Genomic DNA, 21,765 nt, shown 5'->3' with positions numbered 1-21,765 from the left:
ATAAACAACAACAACTTGGTACACAAAAAATCAAATTTAATTTTAAAACAAAACAGTATCCTATGTACAATATTAAACTAATATTATAATGTCAAAGTCATTTCTTTAATAGTCCAGCTTGCTGAATCACTTGTCGGCTTGCATTGTTTATGTGACGGAATCTGTCCGGCCCTAATTGTACTCCTCCATACCTGGCAAAATATTTCATGTATTTCAAAAATATTTTTTGTAATACTTTGAAAGCACTCTCACCACACATTCATTTAAATAACTTTAAAACACTATGCAACTCCACTTTAATTTTAATGTCTTATTTGCAAATATAACAGATGGCCCTTTTTTTATAAAATCAGTTCTTCTCTTCATTCTTTACCATACATTTACAAAAAGTTTCACACTAGTAATGCTGAAGGTAATTTTAATAAGAATTTCTTAATTTTTTTAATGAACTTTGGGCTTAGACTCAAAATTTATATTTCAAGGTTATCTTAACTGAAAAACTTATGAACAAATGAAAACGGAATTTGCACTACGAACATGCACTCTACACGTGAAGCCTGACTATTAAGGTTCCATATAAACAACTTTAGTTTATTTATTTATTGCTAAGATGGTTGGACGAGCTCACAGCCCACTTGGTGTTAAGTGGTTACTGGAGCCCATGGACATCTACAACGTAACCACCCACCTTGAGATATAAGTTCTCAGTATAGTTACAACGGCTATCCCACCCTTCAAACCGATACGCATTACTGCTTCACGGTAGAAATAGGCAGGGTGGTGGTACCTACCCGTGTGGACTCACAAGAGGTCCTACCACCAGTAATTACGCAAATTATAATTTTGCGGGTTTGATTTTTATTACACGATGTTATTCTTCACCGTGGAAGTCAATCGTGAACATTTGTTAAATACGTATTTTATTAGAAAAATTGGTACCCGCCTGCGGGATTCGAACACCGGTGCATCGCTCAACACGAATGCACTGAACGTTTTATCCTTTAGGCCACGACGACTTATAGTTTTAGTCGACTTATTACTGACATAAATAAGGATTAATGAAAGTCAAACTCACCATCTCGACACAACAACAAGTGTGTTCTTCTGATTCAAAACTTGCAGTAGATGCAACATTCTACCTCCGGCGTGAGCTTCCCCGTCATCATCACAGTCTTGAAGTACATTCGTACCTTTGGCAGTTTTTCTTTCTATTCTATATGCATACATATTATGTGTAGCATTTAAGATCTTTCTGTTCTGTTTTAATTTATTTAGTACAGCTCTGAAAAAAAAGACAATCCATCTAAAATTCTGTTTTTACTTTAGTCATTCTAACATTTAAACTATAGTGTAGAATGGGTTAATTTTGTTTGCTCATACCATGGTTAGAGAAAAATATAATTGATTACAAAATGTTTTGTAGACTAACTAACTTGAATTGGTTGTTGAAATATTGAGAGGTAAGCAAGTTTTACAGATAACTCTCTTGCTTTCTCACACAGTACGCTCAGACTAGTGCGAATAAGAAGCTTATAGCTCTTATTTCTGAACAGATTTTATATTAAATTACCCCAAGCATTTATGCCTAAGGGACCTCAATATTTTTTGCACATATACATGACCAAGGATCTTTTGAGATGGTTACCAGAGTTCATAGGAGTTACAAAGTGATTACCATTGATGTGTGCTATCTATAGTGATTACTGCTATTAACTTGAGACTTTTGATCAGTCTCAACTGTGTTTTATAATATCTATCACACCCTTTAGACCAGAATGCATGATTGCTTCTATTGATTACTCTACTCACTTTACATCATCTATACTGTGTACTTCAGCTGCATGTCCTTGGAATATGCTCTTCCTGTCTGCTATGATTTCACCATGTGTAATTTCAGGGCAGTTTATTTCTATCTGAAAAATAATGATTATTACAAATCTCACATATATTGCCCTTTTTATTTTTTAATGCTTAGATGTGTGGACGATCTCACAGCCAACCTGGTGTTAAGTGGTTACTGGAGCCCATAAATATCTACAACATAAATGCGCCACCCACCTTGAGATATAAGTTCTAAGGTCTCAGTATAGTTACAACGGCTACCCCACCCTTCAAACCAAAACGCGTTACTGCTTCACGGCAGACATAGACGGCGTGGTGGTACTTACCCGTGCGGACTAGCAAGAGGTCCTACCACAAGTAATACCACATTCATATGATTGTGCTTATCTCTTGTCTTGTTGTCTCTATGGCTATATGAGTACATGTCTATAACACCCCATTATTTTGTTCAGGTTGAAATAGCAGAATAACTATATAAAGGAAACATTAGTATTATTGTTTTACCTATAGTTAATATTTAAATTTTACCAGTTTGTGTTAGACATGATCTTCCACCGGGTTGTTTTTACACTCAGAGTACAGGTTGTCCGCATGTTTCTTATTACTATCATAATCTTAGCTTTTTTTTATAAAATAATAGATAATTAAGCATAGACAAGTCACTGACTACTGAGATATCTCCTCAAATCTCATTTGACGAAGGACATGTCATATAACTCTAGAAATTAAACACCTGATTATTGTATTTACCTATGCATTTTTCCTTTCTTTAAAACATTCAGGTTTATTATAGAGAGAAGGTTATTATAAAATATATACCGTAGTGAGATCCAAACTGTCGACTTTAGGTTCCGTGACTTCAATTTTTTTTTCTACTTTGCATACGGTTTGTAACACTTCCCTTATCATCTCGACCCATTGAAATATCACAGTTTCACCGACGTTATCCCTGAAAATTATATATTTAAGGTCTAAATTCATTACACTTATCACACCCTAGATGGGTTTCATGTTATTTATTAGTTATTTCTTGAATGAAAAAAAAAAAAAAATTGTAAAAGATATATTATAATCTCTATTATTGGTGACAGCTGTATATGGAAATCAATGCTACGAAACATTATTAAGTGTTTTGCAATTTATGTAAGAATGTTTGCACAGTATTTGACCAATATCAACATTTAGAAAGACGAAACCACTAAGTATTTAAATACTTTTAGAAAGAACTGACATAAATCACTGTTTGAATGAAATAGCAATGGTATATCTATGCCCAAACAATCATTATGAATTCAAATGTTTTATATAGTAAGGCTGTGAGGCTATGTTTTAAATCAAAATTAGCATTTGATTTACTACCATCATCAAATAATCAAATTTATTTTAAATTACCATAATATCTTTCCTAAAATGTTGTTCATAAATTACTTTCTGAACTCGTATTCTGTGGTATTATTTTTTCCAAAATCACTATGCTGTCAATGTTGTTGAATTGACACTATTGTTAAATGTACATATTGTGGTTAATTCAAATAAAATCACCATTAGGTTTACTGTGATTGTGGTGTATATTTTCTTTATGTCAACTTGTGTTAGAATAGAATGTGTTCATTATAGGTAAATGGCGCCCCCATTCCATTCCTTCCATTTTGTTGCTTTATGACTAAATGGGCTATTGACTGGCTAATAATGGTAATTTAGAAAATGATTTTTTTGTAATTAAATGGTGATTCATGCTATGTCTAATGTATATTGGTAATTAAAAAAATGTTTAAATGAGCATAATAATATGGTGATTTGGAAAAAATCCACAAAATATATGGCAATGCTAAAAACACCAGCTGTTTAAAAAAAAAACCTCAAATAACAAAGTTATAACTTTTAATGTAATAACTTTTGGATATTGAAAGCATGTTGATTTTAGAGAAAAAAAGACCACAAAAAATACCATAAGTCTGCTAATAATAATTTATAAACAGCATTTTCAATGTGACAACATGGTTATTTGGAAAACAGAAAAAAATTTAAATATACTTACAAGTATATTTCGTGCAAGGTTTTGTGAAGATTCGTTTTGGTTTGTCGGTCCATCCACGGTGCAGACAATTCGAATTTCGGTGGAGAACTCGACGGGTAATCTTCTGGTAATGTCACGTAAAGAAGCACTTCTTTCTTATTTTCTTCAATTCTAATAGTATAAGACCTGGTAATTTCACTATCTATAGTCAATTCTTCTGTGTAAATAGATTTTAAAGCTTCAATTTCTTCAACCTAAATGAAAAATTCGAATATGTTAAAAAAAATACATTGTTTGTTTTGAAACTTGTTGATGTAATAATTTAAGTGCCTTACCTGTCTTGATAAGTTGTCGACTTCCATTTTGAGTATTGTTTGAGATTTTTGTTGTTTATTTTAATACTTTACTTATGATATTTAGAGCGATGAGATTTCCATTTTAAAGCGACACAGGGTCAAACAAATTTCAAAAAATACGGACAGAGACCACGCAGAGACTGACAAACGACAACTCACAACGACATCAACTAGTAGACTGACATTGGCAGACGACATAAATTAAACTGTCTTGTAGTACTAGTAGTTGTATTTTTCCAAATGGAAAAGCACAGGTATCACATAATACAGCCTAATCTTTTATATGTACATTTTTTTTTTTATGAAATATATTATTATGAAATGAAATAAAGCTGATTAATTTAATATGAAACATGGCATGGCATGGCATGGCATGAAATGAAATGAAATGAATTGAAATGAGATGATTTGATATGATATGGAATATTTTTTATGAAAAATGATAATATGGAGTGAAATGAAATGACATGAGATATGGGATGAAAATAATCTCTGTAAAATGGTGGTCGTTTACTGAGATTTTTTCAGTGGACTTTTTGGAGGATCCCGAGAAGTTACGTCCAACGGCTTTGTTTCATTTTCCCACATTTGTGCACTTTCACAGATAGTAAACAGTTAATAAACCACCGCTATTACACATTTAAACCTGAAGAAACACTAAATAGACAAAATAAAACAAATCGCACTGCTTTACACCTCGCGTTCCCTCCAAAAAGTCCCGACAAATTAAATTGTAATGTAATAGTTTCACTTTTTAACAGGAAAGGCAAAAGTATCACACCATACAACCAAATCTTTTATATATTCTGTTATATAAAAAATAATAATGATGAAATACGGTGAAATTTATTTCTTTGAGATTGTAATAAATTGGGACGCAATCTTCGATCAATAATAGTACTAGATTAAAGATCAGGAACAAAAATAAGACGCTCCAGTGGCCACGTTTGCAGACACGAAAACATCTTCATTTCTTAGAAAAAAGTTTAATAATGTTAACGACTTCAGTTTATTATAAACCTTAACACTTAAACATAAAGTTTAATTACCATTGCAAAATATATGTATTTAGGTCCTTTCGTCAGAAAAAGAATATTAAGGAATAAATTTAAAATGTCACTTGAACATAAAAAGACATCAATACAAAAATATTTATTCTAAAATGATACTTAATGCCTAATTTATAAGGTTAAAAATATTTGTTTAAAATTTCGTGCTTATTGTATTGTGGAACTAGATGTAGTTCTTAGTATTACATTTCAATGCTCAGAACACAGTAAGTATTAAAAGACATAGAGTTGCAGAATATACATATTTGTTTTAGGTTTGTTTTGTATGGTCGCAACTATTTTTGACCGATTCAAAAAAGTAGTAGATAATATTTTACATTGCCGCTATTACAACAAATAGGTGATAAAAAATAAAATTGAATAAAGTAAAAAAAATATGAAAGGAAACACGAAACATGTTTTCCACGTATTCTTTATACAGAAGTAATTAAAACAATAATGTAGGTTTAATTACCTTTAAACAGATTCAGTTTGTTATAAAGCTGTCTTTTAGAAGTCATTTTTATATGAGCGGTTTCTTTTTTACAAATATAATGTAATCTTATGTCAATGATTTTTTCTATAATCAGTTTAATTTAGGCTTATTTTATGGCTGTGTTCGTTTCCCCCAGAAAACAAATCCTTTTCAGCATATACGCTTAAAATATTTACACATACATATAAAGTTTTTTTAATACTTTTTTGCATTGATTTGCCACCACCATTGAACAATTCTAGAATTTTTATAAGGGTTCTATATTTCTTCTCCTCTTTCTTTCGCGACAATATATATCCATTGTGCACAGCGACAAGGGGCTACTAGGAAATCTACAAACAAAAATAACATTATAAAATAACAAAACTACTCTATGCATTCCCTGTTCAAGAATTGGTGATGTTTGTTACAATAGTTGGTGCCTTGTTGCAAACATTGGCCAAACAATTACAATATTCGTAAATTGTGTTTTATTTACAATATAATTGTGTTTATAATTTTATGAAAAACACATAATAATATAAATTTACCAAAAAAAGATATTCCTTCCAAAACCTTGGTGTTACGGTGGTTTTTTACTCAGTTTTTGAACGCGCAGTGCAGCGTTTTGACATCTTAGTGTTGGCTATGATTGGACCATACTAATTTTAAATAAGACCACAAATTTATTTGTGGTCTTATTTTTCGGGCCGTTTTTGAAGCGCTAATTGCGAATCTAGTAGTATTATTGATCGAAGGACGCAATTCAATAAAACGAGATGAGATGGGATGAGAGTTTCAGTAAAATTTTGGTTGGTAAAATGGTTTTTTGCAGAAAATTAGTGGACTCTTTGGAAGAATCCGAAAAATCACGTCTAGCAACTGATTTATTTTCCCCTTCGATTTTCCCACAATAATTAAGCACTTTCACAGATGCTAAACAGTTACCAAATACCATTGTTACACGCTTATGGCTAAAAAAACAGTAAATGTACTAAATAAAACAATCCACACAACTTCGTTTACCGTGTTCCGACAAAAATACGGACAAATAGTGGTGTGAAATGCGATTATTTAAAAAAAAAATTGTGACTTATAAGTTTACAAAATTGTGGTATTACGTTTTAAATCCATGACGATTAAATTCTCTTCGGATGAGTATCGGAAAGCGTCGAATTAGATAACAATTTGAGCCATACGTAGAATTAAGCTAGGCACTATGTTAAAAAAATTTTAATATGTATATTTGTAGTTTTATTTTTGAACTTTTTGGTGGAAAGCGAGGCGCGAAATTGTGTGATTTTTTTTTAATTTAGCGATTCTACAAGTTTGGATGGCAAGGTCGGATGGTGAATTTTTTTTTCTGGACGTTCATTCTTCTTTGTTATACTTTAAAAATATATAGCCGTAATAACTTTTACGGTTAGGTACATATATCTTGCTTTTTTATAGTTATTCTATTCCCGACGTTTTGAACTTTAAAATTTTGTCGCTATGCTTGACGTCAGAGTACAATAATAATGCCAGGAAACACTCGAATAGTGTTATATAAAGCGGCTTGTAAAATGTTTCACAAAAAATACGATGTGTTTTAATATCATATAAGCAATACACATCTTGTCATGCAAATTTTATCATACCTATAATTTATATTTCTTTAGAAACAGTACTACAGAACAGCAACACTAATATTAACTAAGTTTTATTTATTCTGTAGACGGTAAAAAAATAAGTAGGTAGGTTTGCGACTGAGTACCTAGTATCTTATTAAGTATGTGTGCACCTTAATTTGCTATTTTTTTGTCATTGTTAGTAATTAGATTCTGTAATGTAATTTAATAATTTTTTAGTATCATTAATAGTAATTAGATTCTAAATTAACGCTTCACTTACAAATTAATAGGAAGAAAAAGAAACACATTAAGAAAAAAGCACTTAATTAACAATTACATTTATTTCATACAATAAATAGCCTCTAAGAGTCATAGATTTAAAGGTACAATGGCATGCATTAAATTATGTACTTTAATTCACTAACCAAATTCACTACAACGACATTCTAATGCAGATAATTTTTTAATTTAAAAGTTAATGTAAATGTTGATGACCACTTGAGGATTTTATCATTTTATTTACAATATTTGTATTTAATTGGCAAAAACAATCTACAGTTGGACGAATCGTTAATGTTACAACATATTTAGCAAAAATCTGTTTGATACATTTATCGAATGATCTTTTTCTGTAATGATGAAATACACTGCATGTTTTAAATTACATTCGCTGAGTAAACAAGTTAGTAGGCCATCTGTGTGCTGAGTGCGAGTATTTTAACGTTCTCGATAGCGTAAACGTTAATTCAAATTTGTATGCAGTTGGAACAGCGCCCCTAGCGGCAAACGTACGCAAACGTTCCAACTCTATACAAATTTGAATTAACGTTTACGCTGTCGAGAACGTTAAAATACTCGCAATAAGCACACATGTGCTAATGTTTACCGGAGTCCACAGATATAACAAAGTTGATGTGTGGTGACACAATAAGGCGAAGTTGTATTTTTATATTCATCTATTATATCGATTCAGTTTCATAGTCCCGGTAATCAATTTGACTGTGCCTTTAGCTTTTAGCTCTAATCGTTATCCATGAGTGATAGTGATCAGAGACAATTCATGCTTGAAGAGCAATGCATCGCTTCACAAAGTTCTGTCCAATTTTGAATAAGAACTACCTAACTACTATCATACCCTATCCTTAGCCTCTCAATCTACTAAGCCGTTACTTAGTGTACCGGCTTGAGATACATAGGGAGCTTCTTGTGGTAATAAAACTCTAGCAATTGATATTATTCTTATAATATTTAAATTGAGAGATGTACAGCGTGGTTGAAGAGCGGGTAGTGAATGATTGAATGATTGCGAAATACAATAATATGTTACTGATAATTATTTAAAAAAAATGTATCTTTTTTATATGATTGGTTTTGGTAATGTTAAGTATGTTTCAATGATACTATGTACACATATGGACTTGTTGTTGTTGTCTGAAATAAAATAAATCATTCATTCATTATACTGTGATGCTTAGCACCTTAGAAGGCTAGCATATTTAACATTGCTATAAAAGAATTGAGGGCACTGGCATGAACACTGAGTATCAGACTGTTATATGAGTATCCTTAGCACTAGTTTTATTTCTCTTTTTATGTCATCTACGCGACAGAAATTACGTTGTGATGTCTAAATGCTCCACTACGCAATGTGCTGTGAGGTCTTGGGTATTTAATCTAGTATAAAATATCACATAAAATTTTAATGACGTACTGGTGGTAAGATCTCTTGTGAGTCCGCACGGGTAGGTACCACCACCCTGCCTGTTTCTGACGTGAAGCAGTAATGCGTTTCGGTTTGAAAGGTGGGGCAGCCGTTGTAACTATACTTGAGAGCTTAGAACTCATATCTCAAGGTGGAGGTCGGCATTTAGCTGTAGATGTCTATGGGCTCCGGTAACCACTTAACACCAGATGGGCTGTGAGCTCGTCTACACATTTATGCAACAAAAAAAACTGTTATAATTTTTTACTACAGTTTTACAAAGTGGGAATGAGTTGCTCGCTCCAGGCATTTCAATATTGTAGTAATTGTTACGTTATAATACTCAGTGTAAAAAATTCATATTTAAAAAAATAATAATATTAAAAAATAAATAAATAATAATTCTATATGTAAAAAAAAAGACATGCCCGCTGAGTTTCTTGCCAATTCTTCTCAGGACGGAGGCTAGTTCTTGTGAATTGGCGGTAGTTCTTTTGACGTTCAACAAGTATGTACTTTCATTTATGTTGAATAAAAAATTTTTGATTTGATTTCATTTGATTTGATTTACTATAATTATTTAGGTATAAGTATTTTTTATATACCACTCTACATACATAATTATAAATAATTATTAATAGTCTTAGCGTAAAATAATATATAAGATTACTTCTGTACACATTTAAGATATCTCACAATAAAACTAAAACTTCATAATTTAACGTATCTAGTATAGTTTAAAATAAAACCTTAATAATTATGAAACACGTTCTCAATAAATAGACATGCTTTAACAAAAACCGACTTCAAATAGAATAAAAAAGATATTCCAAAACAAATTAATATACACTAAAAACAATAATCATCGAAATCGGTTGGCGTGATATTCAGTTATTGAATTTTTCATCTATTTGTCGCGCACGTACTTAATGCAAGTTTAAGACTTGGACTAAATTGAAATGGGACCACACGGGAAGCGTCAGCTTTCTAATAAAAAAAACGGATTCACCCAGTCAAAAGTTATGAGATAACAAAAATAAAAAAATGCAGTCGAATTGAGAACCTCCTCCTTTTTTGAAGTCGGTTAAAAATACTAAGGATTGTAAATGTACGATGGCTCATAGTTTTATTGAATTTTAAAGTTTAATAAAATACGGATTTACTGCCAACTGCTAATGATTTCACGACTGACTTTTTTCAAACGTTGCACACACTGTGGCAATGCGTAGCGCTAGTGACGCGCGGGTACCGGGCAAGTTAAGTTGGCGGGAAATTTCAAAATTTAAAATCCCAAAATACCATTACCAGTAACATTCGTTTTAAATCGTAAATGAAATTATGTGGGCTTTTGTTCGCTGAATACAATCTAGACAGCATATTTTTTCATACCGTTTCAACAAGAACATTATTGCTTTAATAATAACTTTTAAAATCTCCCTCTAAAAAAATTCTCCTACTACCATTAGATATTACTCATAATTCTGCACTGAATATTTTCCGTGTAAACACTAGGTCAATTATTCCGGCATGAACGTTCCGAAAATAAGCAGATCATATGATTATTTACAAGTATAAAGTTCGGTGGATTTGACACAAGTATTGCATTTCACGTGGCAGCACCAGTGGAACTTGCACTGACATCGTTCTTTCATCATTATTCTTTTAGTGTTGTAACCTCTTCCGCAGCACAGTAATGAGCACCCGTCTAAGCCTAAGGAAGTCCTGTTGCATTCTCGGCCAGAAGTACCGAGGGAGCCCTAAAAAAAAAAACCTTTTTATTTTTTTATTTTAAGCAGTGAAGGATATCTCTATCTATCATGTTCGTTGAATAAACTCGAGCACATTCCTGTTGATATTTGGTCTGTTAAATTTGAAAATATCAAGAGCTGGCAATACTAAGCTTGTTTGTTTTACGTGAAGCGTCAAAAGATGGCGGTGATCATCGAGAATTGCTCGAATCTTATTCGATGAGAACAATACAATTTCGACTAGTTAAAAAACTAGAGAAAAACTCATGTTTAGTTAGCAAACCAAACTAACTCGAGGTGGGTGGCGGCATTTACGTTGTAGATGTCTATGGGCTCCGGTTACCACTGAACACCAAGCGGGCCTTGAGCTCGTCGAACCATTTAAGCTATAAAAAGATTCGTCTACCAATTTTCAAGTTAAACGGGCTTATTGTAATAGTAATATTATAATAATAAGGAAGTACGTGATGCTTTCACAATTCAAAGAAAGTTTTATTGATGGATTGTCAGCTGTCCATTTCACATTGACGTATCGTAATTTATGTTACGCTTTAAAACATTGATATTTTTGCAAATAAGTACCTACGTGTAGTGGTTGTGATTCAACATTGTGAAAAATTGAACTTTTCCGCTCCGTTTACCTGAATTACACTGTGTAAGTATTCAATACGTACTTTATTTATGTAATTGTATATAAATTAACGTTTTGTATTAATAAACGCGATTGTAACACTTAGATAAACTTTTTTATTTAAAATCTTACCTGTAGGTATAATGTAAAATAATGATAACTGCTCTTGCCAAAAAAAAATCTAGAATTAATGTATAGTATACATCAAAATGAAGTACCTAAATAAAAAGGCGGCAAAATTGTCTTCCGCCCCGGGCGGCTGACACTCACGCTACGCCACTGAAGAGCAGTGCTTCGCTGAATCTATCACCGTTTGTAATCGCTACCCACTGACGAGAAACTAATTGGGCTCTGGATGTATTCACGTATTCTAGAATGCATTTACGGCTCACTAGGCAGTCTGGTATCCTTATGCGCTCTCTCTCTGGTAATAACAAAAGCACGTACCAAAGACTCATTCTTGACACAGTAATTCGGCGACTCTTCCAAGTACACCAGATCTTGTGCTGTCGGCAGGCTGTACCTCGGATTTCTGAGACGCAGCTTCCCTCGTCTCGAAACTTTCACTTCTGTTGCGCCTTCGTATCGGTCTCTCAGATAATCGCCTGAAATACGAGCAAAAAGTTACTAAAAATTCGATTTCGAGTCGCCAATAATTTTGAAAAAAAAAACACCGCTACGTAATAAAATAGAAGATCTATCTTTGTCTCTTTCCTTAAAAATCCCATCAACATTCACGTGTGTTAAGTACGGTGGAAATGATCAACTGAATTCGGCTGGTGTGAAGCATCATCTTCAATGTTATCACCGTGAAAATTGGGATTGTTCGCGCATAAGCGTATTTGAATTTATAATTAGAATTGAAAGATTCTATAATTATTTCTTTAAAGAAACGGACTTTTTGGCGGGAACGCGGGAGTGAGCTTGTGTGTTATTTTGTCTATTTAGTGTATCTTCAGGTTTAAATGTGTAATAACGGTGGTTTATTAACTGTTTAATATCTGTAAAAGTGCCCAAATGTGGGAAAATGAAACAAAGCCGCTGGACGTAACTTCTCGGGATACTCCAAAAAGTCCAATGAAAAAATTACAGTAAATGACCACCATTTTACTGAGATGATATTTCATACCTTATCATCTCATTTCATTTAAATTCATCCCAGATGATTAATGTCTCAAATCAATCATCTTCATTTCATTTCACTCCATGTTATCATTTTTCATAAAAATAAAAATATAAATTAAAATAAGACATGACTTAAATGTCTCAGTTAACAAAGTCATACAATTCCCTTAAAAAAATTTGAAACAATTAACGGTAGTTAGCACAATATTCAACTATCGTAGAACAGAACCTTAGTCGCCTATGACCAAGTAATAGTGTTCTGTGCCTATGACCATGAAGATTACGAAGTATTCGAAACTTTGGCAATAATATAATGATAATAAAAAACCCGAGATCAAACTGTAAAATTACTTGGTTTATTGATGGTAGAACGTCTTGTGAGCCCGCACGGTACCACCACCCCGCCTATTTCTGCCGTAAACCAGTAATGCGTTTCGGTTTGAAGGGCGGGGCAGTTGTTCTACTGATAAAATGGAGACCCTACAACTCGTCTCGAGGCGGGTGGCGGCATTTACGTAATAGATGTCTATGGGCTCCGGTAACCACTTAAGTAACCAGGTGAGTTCATCCACCTATCTAAGCAATAAAAAATAAGTAGTTTTCATGATGTCTATGTCTACTGTCTTTGAAATTAAAGTTATTACTAACAAATTATACGAGCCATTAAATTCTGTTTAGAAATTCTTACTTCTAATACAACTTTAAGGACACCGAATTCGATTACGTTTTTTTAAACTATTAACGTATTTCAAAAGCGATACTAAATTAAAACTTCGAACTAATTTAAAAATAAAAAAAAAAAAAACTTAACGGCCACATAAACTGCCGGAACGCAATAAAACGTGGATTTAAAAATCGAATGAACCCTCCGGAATAATGGCGGGAGCTATGTAGTTCGTAAATTTCAAAGGTGACTCGTAAAAACTTAATTAGCCGCAGTGGTGTAGAGTAGGAGGAGAAAAAAAACGGAATTATAATTCATGATGATCATCATCGCGGATCATTTCCCAATTAAATATAAATTAATCTTAAGCAATCAATGAAATGTAATCAAATCTTAGTTCTATAATTTTTATTTTTTATTTTTGTTGTTAATGCACTGTCGATTGTACCTATAATTGAGGTGACATCTGCCATGAACTTTTGTTAATTGTTCAGTGTTTTGTATCGATGATCGCTTTGTTGGTGCAACTTAATAAATAAATAAATGATAGGGCATGCTGCGTCGATCTCACAAGATGTGGGATAAGGACCAGAAGAAAAAGAAGAAGGTGTAGAGAATCCGACGAGACAGAAATTCAAATTATAATTTGACTAGACGGTTCAGTAGTTATAAGGGAACATCCGTAAAACCACTGTAGATTTATATATTAGTATAGTTTCTATAAAATGTATCGGAAAGTTTTAAGTAGCCAAAGACAGTAAAAAACATTGAAAGCGTTAAGACGAAATAAAAATCGATCAAAGTTAAAAAAATTATTTAACAATAAAGTTTTACTTAACAACATATTTAAGACGCTCGTTTAAGGTATACAAGGATAACTCATAAAGTAGGTACTGCTCAGATCTTGATATAACTTAAATCGGACCACATGAGTAGCACAAGCTTTCAAATCATCACATCAGTTCATCCATAAAAAAGTTTTCAGATAAACACACACATAAACAATGCAATCAAACTATTCAAAACCTCCTCCTTTTTTGAAGTCAGCAAAAAATTCAACACCGCATAACTCACAAGAGACCGAACAATTACCCGAGTAGATCTTAATTAAAACAAATCGTTTCCATGTCTTAAACATTAACCAGCATTTAAGCTTGACACGAACAGAATGGGATTATTAATCGTGGGACATTAACTGCACTATACGGAAGGCAATGATGACCGTTAGATGCTAGCCATTTCGAATCAAATCGTGTATACGGAAAGCCAGTTAAGGGAACTGTGGCTAATTTAGCGTGGGAATTTAACTGTGGTTAATTTGTTACTGAACGAAAACAATGGACTATCAAAACGCGAACAAGAATATTGTTTTTCGATGTGCAACGTAAATCATGCATTAGCCCGCTGAGTTTCTCGCCGGATCTTCTCAGCGGATCGCGATTCCGTAACGGTAGTAGATTCATTCGCGAAGCAGCTGCTCTTGAGTTGTTAGGTAAGTCGGTAGGTCGGGTAGAAACGCGACCCACTGAGAAGATCCGGCGAGAAACTCAGTGGACTGTGTCTATGTGTTAATTCGTTCGTCGAGCCCTTAGTCGCAAGCGACGGGTTCGACGAGGACGGTGACCGGTGCTTGTGGTGCCTAAAAGCACCGTTAATGGATCGCGAGGATCTGTAATGACGTGCTTTGGGCGACGTCGACTGTTAACCATTCGGTGTACAGGATCGGGTATGAAACTAGTGTTCAGGGAGTAATCTAAATTCGAACTTAATTACTGTGCAGTGTACCCAGGGCTTACTTTGTTATTTTGTTGACTTGAGAGAATATTTATTGATAAGCATAAACTGATAGGTGATGTGGTCCTAAGCACACGACGCATTGCTGATGACGGTAGAACGAATTAATTCGAAAATGTATGACTCCAATGCAAAATACATCTTGCAATATAATGTGCGCGCTTGTCCTTAAAATCACTGATACTGAGATATTTACATTACATTATTTTAGATTCGTTAAATTTAATGTACAAAGCATATTTTTTTTGTTATCGATATTTTTCCTTCTAAAGTTTGCAAAAAAGTAACTGTTTTCTAATATTTTTTTACGTTTTTCGTTTTACCTGTGTTTACGTACGAATGAATAGTGTAAGATTCATTGCGGATATCAAATTTATATTTTTGTAATAGTGTTTTTTTTAAAGTCCCCATTGATGTTACACACAGCTTGTAAATAGGCACTCAACAAAAAAAAAGAAAATCAGTAGGCAAACAAAAAAGTTCACAGTATTATTAAATTTGCTAAATTTCCTCGGTTTTTGCAAGTCGTGGATATAATAAACACTACTTTCACACACAGTTTAATCTCGTCTTTATTATCGTCATATTATTTTTTCCTCCTTTATTATTTCCTATAACTGTTAGACGGTAGTTAGAACACAACATTTAAAGCAATGTTATACCTAGTCAGGTCATAAATTCTGTCACATGTTTAATGTAAAATAATTGAAACAAGTTTATTCATTATGTAACCATTCATATACCAAAATGAATTTAACAAAACATAGATTCTTATGACATTAAAGTTTATTCAAAATGACCTCCGTGATTTTGAATACAGGCCTTCAATCTGCGCGGCCAGTCGTCTATCGCAGCACGAACGAGGTCCATGTCAATATCAGCGATTGCCTTAATCAAGGATGTCTTGAGTGACTCCAAATTGGGATGAGGCTTTGAGCACGCCTTTTCCTCCAAGTGTTACCATATCTTGTAATCTAACGGATTCAAATCTGGACTGGAGGAGGGCCAGTCTTCGTGCCGGATGAAGTCGATTTCACGCGCCGCCAGCCAGTCTTGTGTGCTCTTCGCTCTATGAGCTGGCGCCGAATCTTGTTGAAATATCCAGTGTCTGTTATTGAACATGGTATGAGAAACAGGTTCCACAAGGTTCGTCAGGACTGTATTTTGATACACAACTGCATTCGTTTTTACACCTTTCTCACAAAAATGTACCTCTGTTAAGCCCCAATAAGAAACTTTCAACCATACCATGAGCGAGGATGGAAAATGACCTCGTTGGACACGCGGAATACGGTTGCTCGCTTCTTCACTACTGTGTGCGTACACTTTATCATTTTGTTTGTTGTAGCTCTCTTCTACGGTAAAAATTTTTTCATCCGAAAAAAGAATTTTCCGATATTTTTTTCCCGCGTACCGCTTCAACAAAGCGCGGCATCTCTTCAGTCTCAGGTCCATTAGACGAGCATTCAAACGATGTCCTGTTTTTCTTCGATATGCCCGAAGCCCTAAGTCTTCATTTAACACCCTTTTCACCGTGGTTCTGCTTAACCCCATCTGAAGGGCCAACAGTTTCTGCTTACGTTTGGGATTTCTTTGAATTCGCGCCTTCACAGCTTTTATCACTGCTGGAGTCCTAACAGACCGAGGGCGACCACTTCTTGACCTGTCATCTACACTAGAGTCTTCATTGTATCGTTTGATGGTACGATAAACGAATCTTTTGGTTATATTCAAATTTTTCAGTATGTTAAAAATTTGAATTGGCGCGTAACCGCAACGATGCAACGCAATAACTGCAACATGGTCTTCTTTAAGCGTCCACTCCATATTTAAAAATGAGTAAAATTCTAAAAGTATACATTTTTATTTTCATGAACAATTCGAAATTCGAATTCAATAAACTTTTTTGTGGCCAGCATTCTAAAAGAAAAGTTTTTACTGTGTGACAATACTTATGACCTGACTAGTTATATTTCGACTGTGAAAAGAAAAGCAAATGTCAAGGAATCGTTTTAAAGGAATTTAGACGGTAGTTAGAACACAACATTCAAATCAATGTTAACTATTTCGGTGGGAAAAGAAAAGAAAATGTCAAGGAATCGTTTTAAAGAAATTTGGACGGTAGTTTCACGGACACAACATTCAAATCAATGTTAACTATTTCGGTGGGAAAAGAAAAGAAAATGCCAAGGAATCGTTTTAAAGGAATTTGGACGGTAGTTAGAACACAACATTCAAATCAATGTTAACTATTTCGGTGGGAAAAGAAAAGAAAATGCCAAGGAATCGTTTTAAAGGAATTTAGACGGTAGTTAGAACACAACATTCAAATCAATGTTATCTATTTCGGTGTGAAAGGAAAAGCAAATATCAAGGAATCGTTTTAAAGGAATTTAGACGGTAGTTAGAACACAACATTCAAATCAAAGTTAACTATTTCGGTGGGAAAAGAAAAGAAAATGTCAAGGAATCGTTTTAAAGGAATTTAGGCGGTGATTTAGGTAGTAGTTAGAGCACAACATTTAAATGTCGCCGTATGTCATAACGTTTTCATATTCTTCGAATACTTTAAACGTGGTCATAGACAACACCTAAGTTGTCTATGACCACGTTTAAAGTATTCCTAAAACTATAATAATAAACGCGGAATTATACTGGGAAAGTGGATTAAATTATAAAAAAAGACTAGTCTAAATTTAGCTATGTGGCGTCAAATAAATTGTCGGATTTTGATACTCACCGATCTCCCTAAAAGACGCTAGCTGCTGCCAACACGTGATCAGGCTGCAGGATCCCGACACTCCGTGACATTTGCAAGTCACCCGTGATTTTGCTATCACCGCCTATCAGAGGACAGAAAGAAGTCTTGTATAAAAGAAAAAGTTGAAATTAATTGCTAATGCTAACTGGTTTGTTATTGTGTTTTTTAAAGTATTTTAACTACATTATTTATACATAATATTAGGCTATAGAACGATTTTTCTACCCTGGGTTTTTTTTTTGCTTAGATAGGTGGTCGAGCTCACACTCCACCTGGTGTTAAGTGGTTACTGGAGCCCATAGACATCTACAACGTAAATGCATCACCCACTTTGAGATATAAGTGCTAAGGTCTCAAATGTAATTACATCGGCTGCCCCACCCTTCAAACCGAAACGCATTACTGCTTCACAGCAGAAATAGGCGGGGTACCAACCCGCGCGGACTCACAAGTGGTCCTACCACCAGTAACATACATTGAAACATAAGAGAATATATCCACCCGTTAAGATTAGGGTGAGAGTGTAGTATCTGTCTTACCCGTCTACCAAGGTTAGGGTGAGGGCGTAGTAGCTGTCTTACCCGTCTACCAAAGTTAGGGTGAGGGTGTAGTAGCTGTCTTACTCGTCTACCAAGATTAGGGTGAGAGTGTAGTAGCTGTCTTACCCGTCTACCAGCCTCGTTGTTGTGTCTGTTCATCAGCTGGCGACCCTGCTCCCGACTGCCGCGTTTCACTTTACCTTCTCTTTCTCTTATATCGACGAAGCCTTCGGTGAACCTGTGGGAAATATAGTTCACTTTTACCGGCGAGAGCCAGAGATACAATTCAAAATCGACCTTATGGGTCAAAGCGGTGTTTTCTTTATTGCTTAGATGATTGAACTGATGGTACACCAGGTGTTAAATTGTTACCGGAGCTCATAGACATATACAACTTAAATGCAACCACCTACCGTGAGACAAGAGTTCTAAAGTTCTAAGGTTCTTTAATCACTGGTGGTAGGACCTCTTGGGAGTCCGCACGGGTAGGTACCACCACCCCGCCTATTTCCGCCGTAAAGCAGTAATGCGTTTCGGTTCGAAGGGTGGGGTAGCCGTTGTAACTATACTGAGACCTTAGAACTTATATCTCGAGGTGGGTGGCGCACTTACGTTGTAAATGTCTATGGGCTTCAGTAACCACTTAACACCAGGTGGGCTGTGAGCTCGTCCATCTATCTAAGCAATAAAAAAAAGTCTCAGTTTTAAGTGTGCTCTGTCTTTGGGAAGTCTGGGAGTCGGCACGGTAGCTCGATATTGCTTATGTTTGCCGTAAAACATCGGAGTTTAAAAGGTGGCATGGGTGAACAATACCCACGGAGTTTCTCGCCGGATCTTCTCAGTCCGCAGATGAGATCCGGTAGTTGATGCAGTTAAGCAATGCTCTTGCTAGGACTAGTGTTAGCAATATCTCAGGTTGAGCCCGTGAGCTCACATTTCGGTCCGCGTAAAGTTTGAATGGCTAGCCGATTTAGTAGAAAAGAAAAGTTTGCGCAATTTTAAACTTTAATTATCACTGTTGCTAGATGGGTCATGGTATTCTTGATGTGATGTCTATTGACTTAGGAAACTAGCAAAAGACAGAGGCTTAAATTTAGAAAGGGACAAACATAAGTTCTCTTTTTGCGTCCGCTAAATCTACGCCCTCTGCTACGGAATCTACGAGGGGTGAGATATTGATTCGTAGCGGAACTAACATGCATGTAATATTGTCTCTTATTTCAAACACCTTACGATTCAAATCGGTATAAGTGTTTTGTAAATATAGCACCCTGGTACAAAAGATTTTCTAGTTTAATAGTAAAAGTTTTTCTTAAAATTTCCTTTCATTATGTACTTAATTGACTACAATATTAATATTATGTTTATACACATAAACTGTGATTGAGTGTGAATTACCAAAATGTGTAATAGGAAAAATAAGATAAAAATTGTATTAAATTAAAAAAAAAATTACGGAGTTTTCAAAAAAAAGTTCCGATAGAAGTTTTTTTTTGGTTCTTATTTTATTGCCCTGTAGGCAGAAGTGCATACGGCCCACTCGATGGTGAGTGGTTATCGTCGCTCATGGACATCAACAAAGCCAGGGGCAGAGTCAAGCCTCTGCCTACCGTTATGTTCTTACTCTGCAAAAGCCTTGTTTGAAGAAGGACATGTCATAGCGCTCGGGAAACTTAAAGTTTTATTTGGAACTTTAAAGTAGTTAATTTTAATTTTTCATAGCACTATCTAATTTTCTGGACACTGCAGTATTAATAATAATCTATCTATCTATCTTCTATATATATATATATGTCGGCACACGCCAGGGATGGCTGAGCGGTAGGTTCCGTCATCACTCGTATTTGGTTGAACACAGTTTATAAAAAGTCAATAAAACCTTTTGAATAATAATTATTGAAACTCAACACACACAACTTTCACAATGACAGGGTAAACCGACAGTTTCGTTGCATATACCGACAGACCGACTGACCGACTGACTGACTGACAGAGACTCACTGACTGAGACTGACGGAATTACTGTCTGACACGGAATGCCACGACTCTGTCCACGTACCGCCATTTTATACTGTGGCGTTACGGAGTCTACCCTTCATTTTGTGATATTTATCAAAACAACATTTCATCATTTAAAATAATAATCAAAACCACCGTCTTAATATTACTAAAAGTCGTTATCCACGACAACTAAAAGTCGTTATCCACGACATATATATATATATATAAATGAATTGCTGTTCGTTAGTCTTGCTAAAACTCGAGAACGGCTGGACCGATTTAGCTAATTTTGGTCTTGAATTATTTGTGGAAGTCCAGAGAAGGTTTAAAAGGCAAATAAATATGAAAATGCTCGGAATTTTAAATAAAAATAACGATTTTGTTTTTCCTTTGAAATGTTATTTCTTTTATTTATCGATTGAGGCACTACGAAGTCTGCCGGGTCAGCTAGTCTATATTAAATACTTGACTGTCAACAAATAAAATCCTAGTCGTTTTTGACCACGAAAATTAAACTATTTTTAATGGGTTTTTTTCCCACGAAAACTAAACTATTCAAAACAATTTTGACGAACGTAATTCTAAATTGACATAATTTTGGTTTAACGAAGCTTAAAACCGAATAAAATACCACATTACAAGTTTGAAATTTTTAATCTAGGATCTTAAAGAACTTAAGTCGAAAAGGAAACAGTTCTTACAAGAATTTACACGGACTATATTATTTTCATGCGATTCACGCGTACATTGAAATGGCTTGTGTGTGTGTTGCCGGATGCCCTGTACACGACCGGGTAAAACGGATTATCTATTTCCTTGCATTTATGCTAGCCTGGTACCGTGAATCCGTTGTAACCGGCCTAAACCCGGGTTAATCTTGCTTATCCGGGTTTTTGGTAATCGGGGAATTGTTGAATTTGTTCTTCGTGGTTCTCGATTGAATTTTTCTTTGACATTTATTTTTATGTTTTTTAGAAATTAGATTGTTTCTGTATAATATATTTTTCGATAATTTCTCTTCAAAACCAGAATAGATTTGAATATTCTTCGTAAATATTTTTACGGAAAAAAATCATTACCTTTTAAAAATAGCGTAATATACAGATCAGATTGTAAATCATCGAGTGTCGGTCAGTTAGCATATCACTTTTCAAAGTCCTAGTAAGTAAAGTTGACACAAAAATTTTGTACGTTATACATTGCTGGTTCCCGAAAACACTTAAAATGATGATACAATTATTTATTGTCGTTAAATTATGTATAAAATATCTTGAAACTACCAAAAGTTGCTTGTATTTCTACTATGTTATTGAGAGGCTATTTCAATTCATTTATACGCTAGATGCCGACGATATCTTGCTGACGATATTCTGGATATAAATGATAATATTCTCGCTTACTTCCTTTCATTTCTTTTTAAATTTATGATACAATAATTATTTGATTAA

General features: G+C 34.3%; 2 protein-coding genes and 1 long non-coding RNA gene across 3 annotated transcripts in view; all 3 read right to left on the bottom strand.

Annotated features, from left to right (window-relative positions):
- Positions 1 to 97: 97 nt before the first annotated feature.
- LOC767623 (uncharacterized) lies at positions 98 to 4,221 on the bottom strand. The gene is given in 6 exon segments (NM_001098276.1): positions 98 to 191; positions 1,076 to 1,282; positions 1,810 to 1,913; positions 2,662 to 2,791; positions 3,881 to 4,113; positions 4,195 to 4,221. Coding segments are annotated over 6 exon segments (795 nt in total).
- A 1,459-nt stretch (positions 4,222 to 5,680) lies between these two features.
- On the bottom strand, positions 5,681 to 6,430 carry LOC134201574 (uncharacterized). The gene is made up of 2 exons (XR_009976924.1): positions 6,291 to 6,430; positions 5,681 to 6,092 (listed from the first exon to the last, which is right to left on the bottom strand). It is a non-coding gene; the product is annotated as an uncharacterized LOC134201574 (long non-coding RNA).
- A 1,244-nt stretch (positions 6,431 to 7,674) lies between these two features.
- Positions 7,675 to 21,765, bottom strand: part of LOC101739064 (protein Wnt-5b) — an 81,021-nt gene continuing 66,930 nt past the window's right edge. Inside the window, exons 4-7 of the mRNA XM_038021175.2 lie at positions 18,443 to 18,554; positions 17,757 to 17,859; positions 11,881 to 12,038; positions 7,675 to 10,811 (exon numbers count right to left, since the gene is read on the bottom strand). Coding sequence (XP_037877103.1) covers positions 10,614 to 10,811; positions 11,881 to 12,038; positions 17,757 to 17,859; positions 18,443 to 18,554 — 571 coding nt within the window. The 3' untranslated portion in view covers positions 7,675 to 10,613. The remainder of the gene's footprint in view (positions 10,812 to 11,880; positions 12,039 to 17,756; positions 17,860 to 18,442; positions 18,555 to 21,765) is intronic.

Source organism: Bombyx mori, chromosome 28 (assembly GCF_030269925.1).
Source record: "Bombyx mori chromosome 28, ASM3026992v2".
Lineage (NCBI taxonomy): Eukaryota > Metazoa > Arthropoda > Insecta > Lepidoptera > Bombycidae > Bombyx > Bombyx mori.
Note: the sequence above shows the minus strand (reverse complement) of the source record. Positions and strands in the feature narration are given on the sequence as shown.